Genomic DNA, 16,461 nt, shown 5'->3' with positions numbered 1-16,461 from the left:
TTATTGCATCCCTATATTTTTTCTGTCAAAATTCTATTTCGTATTCTAGGGATCCCAAGGCTTCTACAAAGACAGGTTTGTTATCCTGGGGGTGCAAGTAGACCCCTCTAGCCCACGGCCTAACATTTCTTGACTGCTGACATAGCGTCATCCTTTTATAGGATCTAATACCGTGAATTTTATGCATAAGAATTGTGTTTTTTGTCTGTATTTACCCGTTTAACAAGTCAGGTGGTGAAGAAAATTTAAAAGAATTTTCAAACAACTCTTTTCAGAGTTTCTTATTGAAAATATCCAACCTAAAGTTAGTCAAAACCACTTCTGCAATTAACATTTACTAGGTGAGAAATACCTGTCTGGCAGCCATTTTGAAAAAAATGGTTGCCATGGCAACGCTTCGGTAGATTTTCAGTGGCTCGGTATCTGAATTTGTTCAGCACATATTAAGACACATCTGAGCCAAGTTTGGTGCTTTTATCACAAAATGCACAATGGATTTGCCATGACGCAACACCATATGTAATTATAATGACGTGTAAAATTGTCGTTTGACGTTCCGAACGTCTGTGCTACATGTATTCGACGTCCGGTTTTCACGTGACAAAGACGCTACGCATACTTCAATAACGTCACAGTCCCTGAAGGACTGTGATTACGGCTTATTATAACCTCCCTTTTGTTAGGTATTAAAGGACGTATGACGTAAGTGTCTATTCTCTGGTTTAATTACATCAGTTTCCATGCACACTTGTCGGGGTTTATGCAAATTTATCTTTCGACCCAAGTGCAGAGAGAAAGAAGCCATCGAGGCAGGATTTGAGGTGAGCGATGCAGTGACGATGGTCTCAGAAGTGATATGACAACGTCTATGAACACCCACTGTGCGTGAGCCACAGTATGAAGGGGCTGGGTTGAGTGCAAATTACAGGACCTGACCTGGCCAGACAGTAAGCTGGTGAGTTGCCGTTCATTGATATTTGTTTCTTTATTGTCACCCTTTTGTGGAATACTGAACTGTTGTTCCTATCTTTGTGCATGACACTTTCCCCTGTTACATAATAGGTAACTAAAAGTCATATCGCAGATCACGACCCGTTGTCATCGAGGAAACGCGGATGCTCTCCGGAGTCGATAGACTGACCATACCATGCCTTGGATAAAGGTGAGAAGAGACATCTTTCAATACTGCTATAATGAAAGTGCTTTTTCGGCATTGCAACCAACTTTACTCACTTAAAAGCTAAACATCTGTTCCAATGGAATATTACACTCATAATTTTGAGGCTCAACATCAATTGATAAAGCACTATCGATTGTGGACGATACGGCATTAACAGTATCCTGGACCCCCTCCTTAGTAGGGGGAGTACTGAAACCCCCCTCCCCATGGCATGAATTATTGGATACAAATTGAAGTGTTGTGAAGTTTATACTGGGATTGTACATGCACTTCATTAGCTTACACTTTCACTGGACGACATCGAGAAATAGCTGACGTCCTTTAACAATTGCGTTGCTGCAGCAGTGCCTTGTTGCTAACTCTTGATGTCTCAAGATTAGACATGCGCCAAGTCTGTAGGCATATGGATATCTTGATACAGTAAATTGAAGCCTTGACTGTCGAGCTAACTATGACGTTTACACTGCTAACCAGTAACTACCGCATACGCCCGAGCAAGATACAGAACAAAAGCTGACCTTGAACAAATACCAAAGCGACCATAGTGCCCTAGATTATCGGAAGTTGTCTAACAACATGTCCAGTCTCTCAATTGATACAAATTTGACGATCGCAAACCATTGTTAGTCCAAAACCCAGCAAGTCTGACCTTTTCGGGTGTGATAAAGTTTTACCATTAGATTGCTAATCTTTAGTCGAGTCTGAGTAAATGAAGCAGATTCTGAACAAAAAGTAAAGTAATTTTATGTTAGTCGATCACCTGACCAAATTGCCAAGAGGGCAGAACCTAGCTTAGCTAGGATTTAGGTCATCTACATAAATTTAGATATTTTGCATATTATTTGCATTTAACTAGCAAACAACACTGAATGTAGGATTTTTATGTCTACGCATTCGCTCGATATACATCCTGGTTATTGGGAAAAGTAAGCTATAACAATGATATAGTTTATGTGTGTGATATAAAGTAAACACCAAATACCAAATGAAAAAATGCATATCGAGTTCAGTTAACTTCCTGCCCTTACACGTATCGAGTATTGCTTGTAAAGTATATATTAATCATCCACGACCCCTAGCCAAAGGGCCTATAGTGTGTTCAATGAGTAGGACTAACTCACAATGCAACGTTAAAATATGCAGATACATTTGAATGGCCAGTGCAGTATGTACATTATATAATCCTCAACTGCGAATGACAATACAATCGAAGAACGAAACTAAGATATTATATGTACTTTGCAAAGTTGCAATACTGCCATATTTTATTTGATTAACATGTCCAGGCCAGAAATCTAAAGCTGTCTTTTCAAAGAATGTACTTCGACAAATCACTCTCGTGCTCAATAGTGTAAATGACATTGTACAGTTTTAGCAATGGAATATGATATTTTTTCTGGTCTATTATTCTTGGTACATGTATCTGCACTCCATCAATTCGTAACGGTAACTTTTTCAAATGGCCGACAACACAGACGTACGTGGCGTATTTCACTTCTGTAGAAATACGTGAGTGCGATCGTCATAGAATTTGAGCTCTGCGACGCGCAGGCGCGAGGGAGAACCTAAAAAAATTCACTGAGCCACGATCAGAGCAGTCAACCGAACAGCACGGTAAGGCATGAGCACGTAGAGATAACTTAACATAACCAGGTATAGCATGGTCACATGGCCCAATTGAATGTTTAGGTGTCCTTATTCCTCTTAGTGTAAAAGAAAATATCTTTGCCTTGAATTATGAACCAAAAATCCAGTCAATGAAGATTCTCCTTTATATATGGTCAGCCAGAAATCTTTCTTTGAATGGCAAAATTACTATTTTGAAAAGTCTTGCATTGTCAAAACTTACTTTTCTTGCTTCGGTGATAACCAATCCTCCAGACAATATTTTTCAAGATTTAGAGCACATTATTTTCAGATTTATTTGGAACAATAAGGGTGATAGAATAAAAAGGACCATTCTCATGAATGATCGACAATTTGGAGGTCTGAAAGCTCCAAAGTTCAGGGCGATTTGCATGGCCATGAAAGTTCGATGGGTAAAAAGACTGATTCAGATGGAAAACAATACCCAAATTAAGTTAATTTACACCCATCTTTTGTCCTCACTTGGTGGTTTATTTGTTTTTCATTGTAATTTGCACATTCGCCATATTCCTAATTTTTTCAAAGTTTATCCTTTTTTACACGACATAATTCATACTTGGTGAAAATTAAATTTTCAGAATAATGTGAATCCTCAGTCAGATTGTATTGTATGGAACAATTCTGACATTCTGATAGATGGGAAAGCTATTTTTTCAAAGAAACTCAATGATTGTAATGTTAACTTTTTGACAGATTTCATTATTGCAGGTTCGGCTGTTGAATACAATAGTTTTAGGTTAAGACACAATGTACAAATTAATTTTATTACTTATTTCGGTATTGTCAAAGCTATCATGGAATACAAGAAGAAATATCATGTAAGCATGTCTTACCCTTTATATACATGCCATTCAGAATTTCATATTAATGTATTTAACAAGAAATGTTCTGAATTTATCCCTCAATTAATAATGACAGACTTTGTTTCTATGCCAGAAAAAAACTATGAATTTCTGGGCAAAGACATTTGGCGAGTTTGATGTAAAAAATTGGAAGAAAATATTCAGCCTCCCATATAAGTGTACTATTGAATCAAAAAGTAGAATTTTCCAGTTCCACCTTCTACATAGAAATATTTTTACCAATGTAATTTTAGAGAAATCGGGTAGAGTAGAAAGTGAACTCTGTAATTTCTGTCTTGAAAGTCTTGACTCTATTTTACATCGCTTCTGGTTTTGTCCAATAGTAGGATTTCTGGAGAGAATTTTCTTTATATGTTTTCGATGCTTTCAATATGGATATTCAACTCGATGCCATGTCAGTCATTTTTGGTTATGATTTCATTGCAAAGGATATTCTTTTAGAACATCTACTCATCCTTGCGAAACAATACATTCATTGTAATGTCAGAACCCCAAAGACATTAACAATAGGTAACTACACGAGAGTGGTTAGTAAAATCAAAGAAGTTGAACACAATATTGCCCTTAAGAATGGAATACTTGAAAAACATAGAATGAAGTGGAAATGTTAGTTTTGTGAACTTTTCTTCTCCTTTAACTCTTTTTGCTTTTTGTCCTGTTTACGTTTTCCTGTCCTTTGCTTTATGTGTTTCACAGATTAAATACATAAATTAATAAAAAAAGGTATAGCATGGACAGTTTCGTCATCACTGTCGTAAAATTTAATGTAATTGACATATCTGGTAATAGACTACTTCGTTCACACCACGGGGAATTCAGTATCCTTGTTTGTTTGTTTGTCTATTAGTGTTTGTTTACTATGTATAATTATTTTCATTTACAATAAAGAATCAATAAAGAGTTGTATTTGTATTCATGTTTGTCGATATAGAACGTTGTTTGTTTTGTTTTTGTTTTGTTTCGTTTGTATCTTTGTTTGCAAGTGTTGTCAATAAATGATACTCTAAAAGTTTCTAATACAATCCCACTGTGCACATATATGAAATATAGCATTCTGCGCCTTTGCCGTGAGGATTAAGCACCCATGTGTGTCTACCGCACTCTCTGAATACTCATGGACCCTTCCTAATGACTCACAAAGGGATGCATCTCTGCTTGTCATTTTGCCCAACCATCCTATTTTCAAGTCCATCAAACAACACCAAATAAATGCCCGATAAATAAAATGTCGCTTGCGTGCAGAGAACATTACCTGTGTTTACTGTATCCACTCTCATCACAAAGAGAATTTACATAGACGAGTTTTGCCCTGCGTATTATCCATTTTGATATTAGGTTTATGATTAATGTAAACTTTGTCTGAACAGGAAGAACACGAGGAAAATAAAGAGTAAGTACAGATAATGTTATCTGCACAGGGAAGTATTTTATTTATCATATATTTGTTTGATGTTGTTTACTGAGCTCGAAAATAGAATGGTTGATGGGCAAACAAAATGACAAGCAGAGATGCATCCCTTCGTGAGTTATTAGAAAAGGTGCTTGTTCAGAGAGCGTGGTGAACACATACGAGTATTTAATCCTCATAGCCAAAAGAAGGGTATGCTTTATTTCATATGTGGAATTGCATTAGAAACTTTTAAAGTATTATTTACTGGCCACACTTGTAGTAAATAAACATGCAAACAAACAAAGACAATAAATATCGTTCTTTATTGACAAACATGAATACGAATACATCTTTATTGGTTGTTTATTGTATGTGGAAATAACCTTACATAAGTAATAAACAAACACTGATAAACAAACAAACAAGGAGACTGAGTTCCTTGCATTCACACTACAGATTTTAGGTCGCCTCTGAATCGGTGCCAGTGAAAACAAAACTATGGGATCGGGCTAAGTCGATCCTTGGTCAGCCGTGTAATTAAAATTGTGCCCGCGAACGATTTAGGTCGGCCCTGGACCCTGCTAGTTAGCACCCTCACAGTCGACTTAGAGTAAGATCGATAAGTGACTCCAGAGGGGAGATTTGAATACAGTATGAACGCAAGCAAAATTGTTCTTATCTCTTCATAATCTTGTGCCAGGCCTAGAGGTAGCCGTTGACCTTAGTGTGACATTAGCAAGTGTTGTTTATTTCAGCAGTCCAAACTGATATCACTTCCTTTTGAATATCGGAGAACTGACGTCAACCTCACTCTATGGCGTACCTTCTCTTTTTTTTCACAGTTAAAATACTGCTACTTCACGCTAGCAACGCTGGTTTTCTTGACCACTGTGCTCTACACGCTGTGGCCCGATAAGACAAATATCGCATCGGCGCCGTACATGACCAGGTAAGCTGAAAATATGTAAAAAACGAAAAAACAAAATACAAACTGACCACATTTTTTAGATGTCCATTTCCTTGTTCGAAAGTGCTCTTTCACATCTTTATAATCCCACAGCTTCATGTTTAATTTTCTTTATGATGTTTCACTCTTGTTTTTCATGTTGCCAACCAAAAGCATGTTGAGATACACAGAGTTGAGTTGGTCAACTCAACCTGTACACGTGTAAACTGCGTTATTATTGTTGACATGTGCATTTATTTCTTGTCCGGACAAGAATTCAACCTTAGACGATAACAGTGCATTTAACATGTGTAGATGTTGTGTTGACAAGATAAATAGTTGTTTTAACATGCTTTGATGAGTAAAACAATTTGCAATGGACATAAAAAAACAAAAAAGTCATCAAAAGCTACGTTTTGAAATGTTCGCTACAAACACACAAAAGAGTGCTACCATTTACTTACTTACTGATTTTGGTAAACCAACGGGCCAGACATTGTTTAAATAAACTCTGCAAAAAGATAAAACCGAACAAAGTACCAAGGACAAAGTAATACAAAAACAACAACAAAGAAAAAATAAGAAACGATATTTACAAAAATGTTAAGCGGACAAAAACATACTTAGAAAAAACTTAAAAGCAAATTTAAAAGAAAAAAGTGTGCCTCTTATCCTCGCGCGCGTCAATTAAGACCCGCCGCGTCAACCTTTTTTTCTGCTCATGTCATGAGGAAATAAAATAAAAAATATAAACGCAAAAATACACGATGATAGTGCATAACACAGTGCTGTAGAAAACAACCGTAAACAACATAATTGACACTTACATTCCATTCAGAACTGTACGCTGTGTCACTGTTATATTACGCTGTCAAAACTGTGATTGGTGCACTAAGTAAAAGACAAATCGCACAACTGTTGTTATACAAAAATATTAAAGCAACACTGCTGTGCAATTATCTGTGCGTGTATTTCTATGTTGTTGTAATGTTTTTTGCGCGTTCTAGTTGATTGAAGAATTAAAAAAAGTTGAGAGTAAAAAAACCCGCGCGCGTCACCGCATCATTTTTGCGATATGTCTAGGATGAGAAACAAACTTTTTATTTTTCTTGGCCTTATAGACTATAGTCTAAGAAAGGTAGAGGCTAAACTGGACAAATAAATGAGTGGATGTGCTTTGCAGACATGATCGACATTGATTGTCCACCTTCAAATGAAGTACTCTCTTAAGTTAATTCTACTGCTGTAGCAGCATGTGCGCGGCACGTTAAAATATAACTTAGAAAGAAAATACGGACAGTTGTTGACCATTAACGATCCTACTGTGGATGATACAAACATCATAAATTCGTACACAAAATGGCCGAGAATGTAAATTTGCAAACTCATTTAAAATTGCAAAACTCCCTGACAGCGATCCATCGACGCATTCATCTACGACATTTATTTTTGTTGATTTTCTTGTCTTACCTTTGCTTTCAGGAGAATTAATACAAATAAAGAGATGACGGCCGGTGATGCCCAGCCCAGAATCGATTCTGACGTCATCGTGGAAAAGAAAGCACTGGACTCTCGACAGTCATGGCTCACTGATATGACCGCATACGATAGGAATTGTGCCCCTCTACACAATATCGCAAGAATATTCAACCGGAAAACAGCTGGCACAACTCTGGATACTTTGCTCGATCGATTTGCAAGGAAACACAAATTTCAGTTCAAGCGACTGAGCGTCTACCACGAGGGGCAAGGCTACTCAGGAGCGTCCGATACCTACCACGTTGACGGATCAACAGGCAATGTTTCACTGCCCACTTTTTGGGCGAACAGAAAAAATCGAGTCCTACTTTTAAGAGAAAACGAAACACTACACTTTGCCGCCTCGGACCAGGCCCACCTGTACCAACGAACCGAGTCGCCCGGGGCCATTTTTGTAGCGACTGTTCGTGAACCTGCTGCGCAATTTGAATCTGCGTTCAACTTTTTTAAGCTTTTCAAATATGTCAATTGTAAGAAACGATCATGCGTGCCCTCGGCGTTGCAAGAGTTTCTGAAAAAGCCAGAATATTATCACAAAAGAATGGAAAATAGTAAGCGAGAGTGGCACGTGGCAAGGAACAGCCAGGCGTGGCACTTAGGATTAGAAAACCGATATCATGACAGTCCTGATGTTGTTGAAAATTACTTTATGATTCTCGAACGGGAACTAGATCTAGTGCTAATTACAGAATACTTCGATGAGTCCCTTGTCTTGTTGAAGCGCATGATGTGTTGGAAGATGGAGGACATTCTATATATTGCCCGTAGGGTACATGGAACACACAGCGCCCTGGATCCAGATTTGCGACAGAAAATTTACCAATGGAATAAGGCTGACGTAAAGATTTATGAAATATTCAACGCTTCCCTATGGCGTAAAATCAAACAGTACGGACCCGACTTCGAAAAGGATCTTCAAGACTTTCGCTATCTCCGAGACGCTGTCACCAATGAATGTGACGTTGAGGGCGGACTTTCTCAGTCCACAGTTGCGTCCTTCGGTTCTGTTGTGACCGACGAATTTTGTAAAAACCTATATGCATGGTACACATTTCTATCAGATTTGTCCACACGAGGGCAAGAACACGGGACTGGAGCCTATGCGATATCTACCGAAGGTTCGTTACAGATTTCTTCAGTATACAATCAAATATAGTAGCGAAAATCAAGTAGGGGTAAAGATACTAAAAACCCGTTTTTTCTGAATTCCTGAGTCTCACTCAGAGAATTTGCTTCAGTTATTCTTTGTTATTGCGAAGCCACTCCCCGATATAGAATTGGCAGGGCATATAACTCATGACTTGAAACTGATATGTGATATCTGACGTACGCCTAAGATTGGAACCAACATGTACACAGTTCTTGGATTTGTGTCGGTAAGGGAGTCAATTTTTTGAAATAAAAAAATGATAATTTGCAAACTGTGCAGACTTCAAACTTTGCGACAATGTGGGTTTGCGGTCAAGTTCTGGATGCAAACTGTCAAATGATAGCCTTCCGTTAACTTATACGTAGAAAAAACAGGGCTTCAACATGTAGGAAAGCAGCTTATACTCTTCCTTGCAAGGATAGGTGATTAGGCAAAAATAAATAAATAAATAAAATAAAATTGTGCTGTTCCGATAACATGTTTTCAAAAATAGGGTAGGTAGGTCGGCAGGAATTGTTTTCCCAAAATGTATCATACATATAAACGAAAAAAAATCATCAAAGAAAAAACCATAAAAGACATCATCATTCAAGCAAATTCAAATGCCAAGTAGGCCTAAAGAACGCGTGATTTAACGGGTTTTTCTTTCTTTTCTACTTCCGTGTTTACGTAGCTCTAAAACGTTTAGGGTTTGCAGGTAAAAACTAGGGTAGGTCGGGTTATTGGAACAGCACAATTTTGGTTTTGTTCGGCCTTATATCAGTGTGTAGTTTGGAGGATATAGTGAAAAACACACTCATGAATGTATGTACATTATGAACAATGTTCAAACAACCCCATAGTAAGGTGTCGATCGATTTTTTGGCTTTCATTTACTTTTACTATATTCTTGGCGGCTTTCTTTCAAAATCTATTTCTTCCCTGCAAGTCATCACAGACTGTCAAGTACAACCGTGAAACAGAATACTGCACGCAGCAGTATATTCAAATATGTAGACTGGCCCTATTTTTATCAGACGCGTAGTTCTTTCTACAGTCTTGGAGAGAGATACTTTTATTTATATGTGAAGACAAACAGCAAGGAGTAATTCCCATCCACAAGTTTTAATTATTTTCCTCGAGCATATCAACTCTTATCTGGGGATTAGGGCATAAAAGCTCATTTGCTGTATATTTTAGCACTAGTTTTATGATTTCACTTTCAAACTAAAATCAGTTTGTGAGAATGAACTAATTTAGGTGTGTATACACTTATATGCAATTTTGAACAAGGTCAAGATAAACCGTTTTCCCAAATATTAAATCCCAGCCCCAATAAACGTGGATACTATGTATATCTGCGCTGAAATCTTCACATAAACTGCACAGAGTAGTCCAACGTAATGCATGTAGCGGTGAATGTTTTCAACTGTGACATTGTATGTTCTGTAAAAATGCAGAGAAAACCGGGGGAGAATATATGGATATTTTGAGGACCACAGATTTCAAGAGTTACAGCTAGTCGGGCTTTAACTTTGTCAAAGTTCCGTTGAAAAGTACGTAATTGTTACACTAATTGCTAGCCAGCTGTGTTTTATCCCACGATCTTACCGTTTAAGTACTAGTTCTTGCCTCTTGACCTACAACATTTGCAGATTTGCGCCCTCAGGTTCATCCTTAACGTTGGCGGCTAACACTGTTGTCTTGATCGATTTTATCCAGTCGCAGGTGATCCATTCGTAAAGTTGAACCTGGTGGGAAGTGACAGCAAGCAGCGTTGTATGAGAATCTTTTACCGTGAAGCCCTACCGGAGAGCGACAGAAGAACCCTTGATGTGTACTTCTCAACAAGTGGTTCCACAATTCCCCACAATGTGACTGTTTGGAAATCTGGAGAGAACGAATTCATTGCCGCCTATGACCTTGGAAGTCCCACAGATTTGCAGGCAAGTTAGTAATCCGACCCAGCGTCATGTGTAAATTGTCTCTACGAATGCAATCGGTCTGTTCGGGTTTCTTTCTGCACAAGTCAGGTATACTTTTGAAAATCACGGAATAGTGGGACCATAATCCTGCTCCTCACAGAAATTGGTTGATTGGCTGCAATAAACACTGTTGCCTTTATTTTTGTGATATTCTAAGCTCCTTCTTTGATTTCATTTCGTAGTTTACTACCTACGACTGTTATTCTTTGAGTCTGGTTATTTCATTATAATATATGCAAATTAATATGTAGGCTTTATGGAAGTTATTCTGCCTTTCATTTTCAAGTTATCTACTAAATCAGAGAAAAATCACGCCAAAAGTTCGTGCCCTTCCCCCAACATTTTTTCGCCCTCTTTAATTGTGCTCTTTCCTGAAAGCATTCTCGTAGCTGGGTTATTGTCAAATGTGACATCACTCTTTTGGATAGTGACGTCAGTAGATATGAATGAATTGAATGAAGGCTCCAATTGACGTACAAGATAAACGAACAAAAGCGAAGCTTCAAATGTTCACACACCTTCCCGGCAACTTCAATAACATTTTGTCCGGTTACGTTTAAAGGTTACAACAACAGGGAGGTACTCCGATAGCAACTATTTGATCGACTCAGTCTGCATATCAAGAGGATCATGCGAAGATTCGGTGATAGCAGAGAACTAAAGACCGAACAGATACGCTTGCCGGAGTACTGATCTTAATCAAGAGTTTGATACTGTGACAAATGTGCAATGAAAGACTGCTATATTAGTGACCCCTCCATGCAGAGTATTGATCATACGGAGCGCCCTCGAGCGACGAATCTTTCGGTTGAGGCCTATAATGGTTCTTGGCTTGGTAAAAAAAAATCAAGCCCGAGCTTTGCTTCATTTTTCCCGCCAACTTCACACAGTTAAATGTCGAACGATTTAATTATGAATACTTTCAAAAATGTCCATGGTTGTGTTATAATTCTGTTGTTGAGGAACACTTTATTTTTTCATGTTTATTTATCCGCCCTCGTCCCCATAGAAACTCAGCCTGTTGGTCACTTTTCAACAGATCCTGTGGAAGCAGTTTACGGCAGGACTTCATATCGTGTTTTCCAGAAATATTTTCATATGCCAACGATTATCATTTTACTATCGTAGGTATTAAATCTCCGCCAAAGCTGAAGCTTACCACTTCAGTCTGGTTTTGTTTTTTGTTTTTTTCTGGCGCATTTAGTTTCCTATATTTACATCAACACCACGTCCTACATCGACGGTGTAGTTTTGACGTTGGGATAGCTCTGTTACTTGCTCCATGGTGCTTTTCGCGCCAGGGTAAGTAACTAATATAGTCCGTGGGCTAGAGGGGGTCTTACCCGAACCTAAAACGTGTTTTCACTATGGATCATACCACTGCTAAAGGCTGCCAGCACACGCAAACAACACAGAAAATAAATATCATCGCCTCTAAATGGTTCCATGGCAAATACTGTTTTTGCGAATCAAGACAGGAGAAAACTTAGGTCTGATTCATCTTGACTTGAGGAGAATACGAGATGGCGGGCAGGAGACAAAACTAATTTTTACTCGGACAGCCCTAAGTTGCAATTTATATTCAGAAACAGCTATGCTAGATCAAAAATATGTGAGTACTTGACTGATGCGATCCGTTTGTGCATTTTTGCAATTGACTTCCTCATACTGTGAAACATGTCATTTTAGCGAGCATTTGGAGCTAATTTAGCTGGAATGAAGGGTCACCAATTTAAGATGCAGCTTATTCACTCATTTTCCTTATCACTAACAATCATCAAAAGTGTCTTGTTAGCGAAATAAGCATCCGCTAATTAAAATCAATTCCCATTTAGCTAAAATGCAGCTGATTCATAGTATTTTACACAAGTATTTTACATTAGCCTTGTTACTCTACCGTCAGAATTAATGATTGCTTTGGGTGTTGAATTGTCAAGAATCAGATAAATAGTCATAAAATACATTAATACTTGTCATTAATACTTGAGAAACATGTTCACATTGCTCTGTATGATTATTTGTCATGTAATGATTTGCTGTTAGATAACCAGTCAGGTTTTAGAAAAACTTCCCGTGCCAAACTGCTTTGTTACGCCTTACAGATGATATTTTATGTAATATTGATGACGGATACTTAAATGGCGTACTCTTGCTTGACCTCTCAATGGCTTTTGATGTAATCGACCACAAATTCTTTTGAAGAAATTGTCAGTGTATCGTGTATGTGATGAAGCTCTCAGTTGGTTCAAATCTTATCTTTCCAATCGTCATTTAATTGTTAGCTATATGGGCGGTATGTCTGAGAGAGCTCTCGTTCAAGCGAGCGTTCCACAAAGCTCCACTTTAGGACCGCTCTTATTCACACTTTTTATAATGATTTATCATTATCTGTAGTTTCTTCTCATTTACATATGTACGCAGAGGATCAGACGTTGCTTGCACGTGGGAAATCCATAGATGATTCAAACAATACTATAAATAATGATGCTGTACCTATCAAGAGCTGGATTTCTGCAAATTCTATGCGCCTTAATGTTAAGAAAACAAAGAGTCTTTTGATTACAACTAATTATAGGTTAAATCGTTTAAATGATCGTGATGTACCGTTATCTGTAAACATTCATGGATTTTCTGTACCATGTGTTTCATCTGCAAAGGTTTTAGGTTTAACTCTTGATGAAAGCTTATCTTGGAATGATCATATAAATTGCATGTGTACATCGTTGAGCAAAAGAATTGGTCTTTTACGCAGGTACGTTCTTTTATACCCATTGATTATCGTATCATTTAATACTATGGTTTAATACAAAGCACATTAGATTATTGTTGCGTAGTATGGAGTAACACGACTGAGAAAAATCTAGAGAAACTTTTTACAGTGCAGAAGAGAGCTTTGCGGGTACTTTTTGAATTGCCCTATGATTTTCCTTCTGTAGAATTGTTTTCTGTTTTTAATGTTATGTCAGTAAGACGATGAATTTATTATTTCATTGCAATTTTAACATTAACTGTGTGACAGGTAATGCTCCGCAATATCTTTCAGATATGTTAATCTTCCGAAGTAGAATTCATCAATATATATACGTCATGTAGAAAAAATGGATTTTAATATTCGCAGAGAAGTTTTAAATATCGATCATCGCAAGTCTGGAATTCTTTACCCAGTGCATTAAGACATGCTCCTAATATAACAACGTTTAAGGTGAAAGTGAAACAATTCATAAAAGAAAATGTTCCTCTATAATTAGTAATTAGTTTTGTTCTTTTTTGTGATTTTTGCTCTTTATTTGAGCCCCGACGAAAATTACTCCTTAAGTAACTTGGTCGCTCAGTAAAAGTGTAAAAATAAATAAGTAAATAAATAATAAATAAATAAGTAAATAAATAAATAACCGTTATCTTTGTGTTTTCTTGCAAAAGTCCTTATAAAACTTGTGGCGGTCAGGATTCAGCAAAACTTGCAAATTAACGACGTTTATGCAAAAATAAGTTACAGTGTGCAAATGATAGACACCGCAGTACAGAAACTTTTTTTATTATTTATTTATTGACACTTTTATTGAGCGACTGAAAATCTGAATTACTACAGATCACAGAAATACATACAAGAAGAGAGAAACTACAAAGAAACATTCCTTCTGATTTATTCTTTCAAGTTACATAGACTAGTACTTGTTTGATATCTGTAGGTAAGGCATTCCACACTTTAGGGCATTCAACACTTTAGACCCTTTGAAAGTGAAAGCTACGTTGACCAGCTTTTGGAATACATCTTTTTTTTCTTTACTTGTCTTTTACAAGTAGTGAGAAAACACTTTCATGTTCTCTTAATAGCACTTCGGCGTTAAAAAATTCAAATAAATTAATATTTTGCAGCTTATTTGTGTCTTTGTAAAGCATCCATGACTTATAGATGGTGATCATTGCTACTACTATAAGAAGATTAACAAGTTTGTTTTGATTTGGTAGACACATAAAAGTGTCTTCAAGGTGATCTCTACATGAAAATGAAAGTTTTGTAGTAAAAAGGATTTAAAGTCTCTCCAGAAAAGCTTAACACGCTCACACTCTATGAACATATGACAAAGGTCATTTGGTGACATACAGATCTGACAAAGACTGGTTTCCATTATTTTCCACCTGTACAGGTTTAAACCATGTGGAAGTATGTCATGTATAAATTTGTACATAAAGTTTGACAGTTTTCTTTCCTTAGTTACAGTTATAACTCTGTTATACCATAGTTCTGACCAATCAAAGTCATTCCCTAAATTTAAAACTCGATTCCACTTTTTGGAAACCCAAGGCTCGACAAATTTTTTACGAATGAAAGACGAATAGTATTCCTTTGTTGTGATTTTGTGGATAAATTTTCGTGGAGAAAAACCTGGCAGAAAAACAGAGGCTGTCGACAAGTTCAGCGGCTCTGGTTGAAAAATAGAAGTTGACTGCTTACTTGAGCACGCCAGCCAGCTGGTATGGCATTATACAACATAAACAGCTCACATACAAAATTTGACTTGTCATGAATATTACGTGAAAGCCATCGTATACGAAAACTACCATCAGTATCAATGACGTCATTTATTAAGAAAATATTAGACTCGACCCATGATTTGAATAGTAGAACTTTACCCTTAAACTGAACATGTTTGCTACACCAGATAACTGTTTGTAGGATATCTTTTGCATTGTTGACTGGTGAACAGCCCCTACCAGCCTTGTGCCATGCAATGATGGCATATCTATAAAAGTCCGGGAGACCAGGTGTGGCCGGAAAATACTTTGAGTCATCAAATTCATGTGAAAAATCATTTTATCAAGTCCTGCTCTGTACAAGAAAGCAGGGAATGCATTTTCATGAAGGCATAATATTATCGGAGTCTTCTCTCAGAAATCGTGAAATCCAAGCAGCAAGGAAGGATTTATATTGAGAGAATACGTCATACATTTTTAATCCACCTTGGTTATAATCACCAATTATAGTTTTGCGCTTAATTTTGTCGACCTTTGATTCCCACAGAAAGTTAAAGAAAATTATTTCTAAACGTTTGAGAAAATCTTCCGAGACAGTGCAGATATTTAAAAGAAACATGATTTTTGCAGCTGCCAAGGATTTAATAACAGTAATTTTGCCAAACAAAGTAAGGTTTCTATGAGTCCAAAGATTTAGAGTGTTTTCAAGAGATGACAGTTTTTTATCTAAGGCAAAACGAATCCCATTATACGGGTTACTTGAAAAATAAGTACCAAGAGATAAATACCAACGTATGCCTGCATGGGAGTCTTTTATATTTTTCAAGGAACCAATCCACAAACCTTCAGTTTTACTGATATTTAAAGTGGGGCTTGCTACTAAACTAAAGTCGTTAACAATACCTAAAACCTTAGTTATTGAAGTTTTATCAGAAACAAAAATGGTAGTATAATCAGCTACCTAGGAAATGCGTATTTCTTTTGATAAATTTTTTGAGTAGCATAACCTGATTCCATTCATGTCTTTTTCAGATCTAATTTTAATAGCAAGAATTTCAACGATTAATAAGAAGAGCAAGACAGATTTGGGGCAACCCTGTCGTATACCTCTTTTAAGTACCAATGGTTGTGATATCCGTCCATGATTCAGCACACTAGCTTGACAGTTATTATACAGGACTCGAATAAAGTTAATAAAATTATCCCCAAAATTAAACTTCTTGAGAACATTGAACATAAATTCAACTCAACTGTATCGAAAGCTTTTCGAAAGTCAAGAAAGAGAACAGCACCTGGTAAGTTTTCA

The 16,461-nt window shown here is 37.0% G+C and overlaps 1 protein-coding gene across 1 annotated transcript; it reads left to right on the top strand.

Annotated features, from left to right (window-relative positions):
* Positions 1–818: 818 nt before the first annotated feature.
* LOC139120027 (galactosylceramide sulfotransferase-like) lies at positions 819–14,961 on the top strand. The gene is made up of 6 exons (XM_070684040.1): positions 819–955; positions 1,063–1,162; positions 5,923–6,029; positions 7,509–8,683; positions 10,417–10,640; positions 11,242–14,961. The coding sequence occupies exons 2-6, from the start codon at positions 1,148–1,150 to the stop codon at positions 11,338–11,340; spliced, it is 1,620 nt and encodes a 539-aa protein (XP_070540141.1). The 5' UTR covers positions 819–955; positions 1,063–1,147; the 3' UTR covers positions 11,341–14,961.
* Positions 14,962–16,461: the final 1,500 nt, after the last annotated feature.

Source organism: Ptychodera flava, chromosome 20 (genome assembly GCF_041260155.1).
Source record: "Ptychodera flava strain L36383 chromosome 20, AS_Pfla_20210202, whole genome shotgun sequence".
In the NCBI taxonomy this organism is placed as follows: Eukaryota; Metazoa; Hemichordata; class Enteropneusta; family Ptychoderidae; genus Ptychodera; species Ptychodera flava.
This window is presented reverse-complemented; position numbering and strand designations above follow the sequence as displayed.

Excerpts from the sequence above, each read along its gene's own strand:
- LOC139120027 (XM_070684040.1), top strand. Across the intron at positions 6,030-7,508 it reads TCGGCGCCGTACATGACCAG|GAGAATTAATACAAATAAAG; the intron begins GTAAGCTGAAAA and ends CTTTGCTTTCAG. Across the intron at positions 10,641-11,241 it reads GAAGTCCCACAGATTTGCAG|GTTACAACAACAGGGAGGTA; the intron begins GCAAGTTAGTAA and ends TTACGTTTAAAG.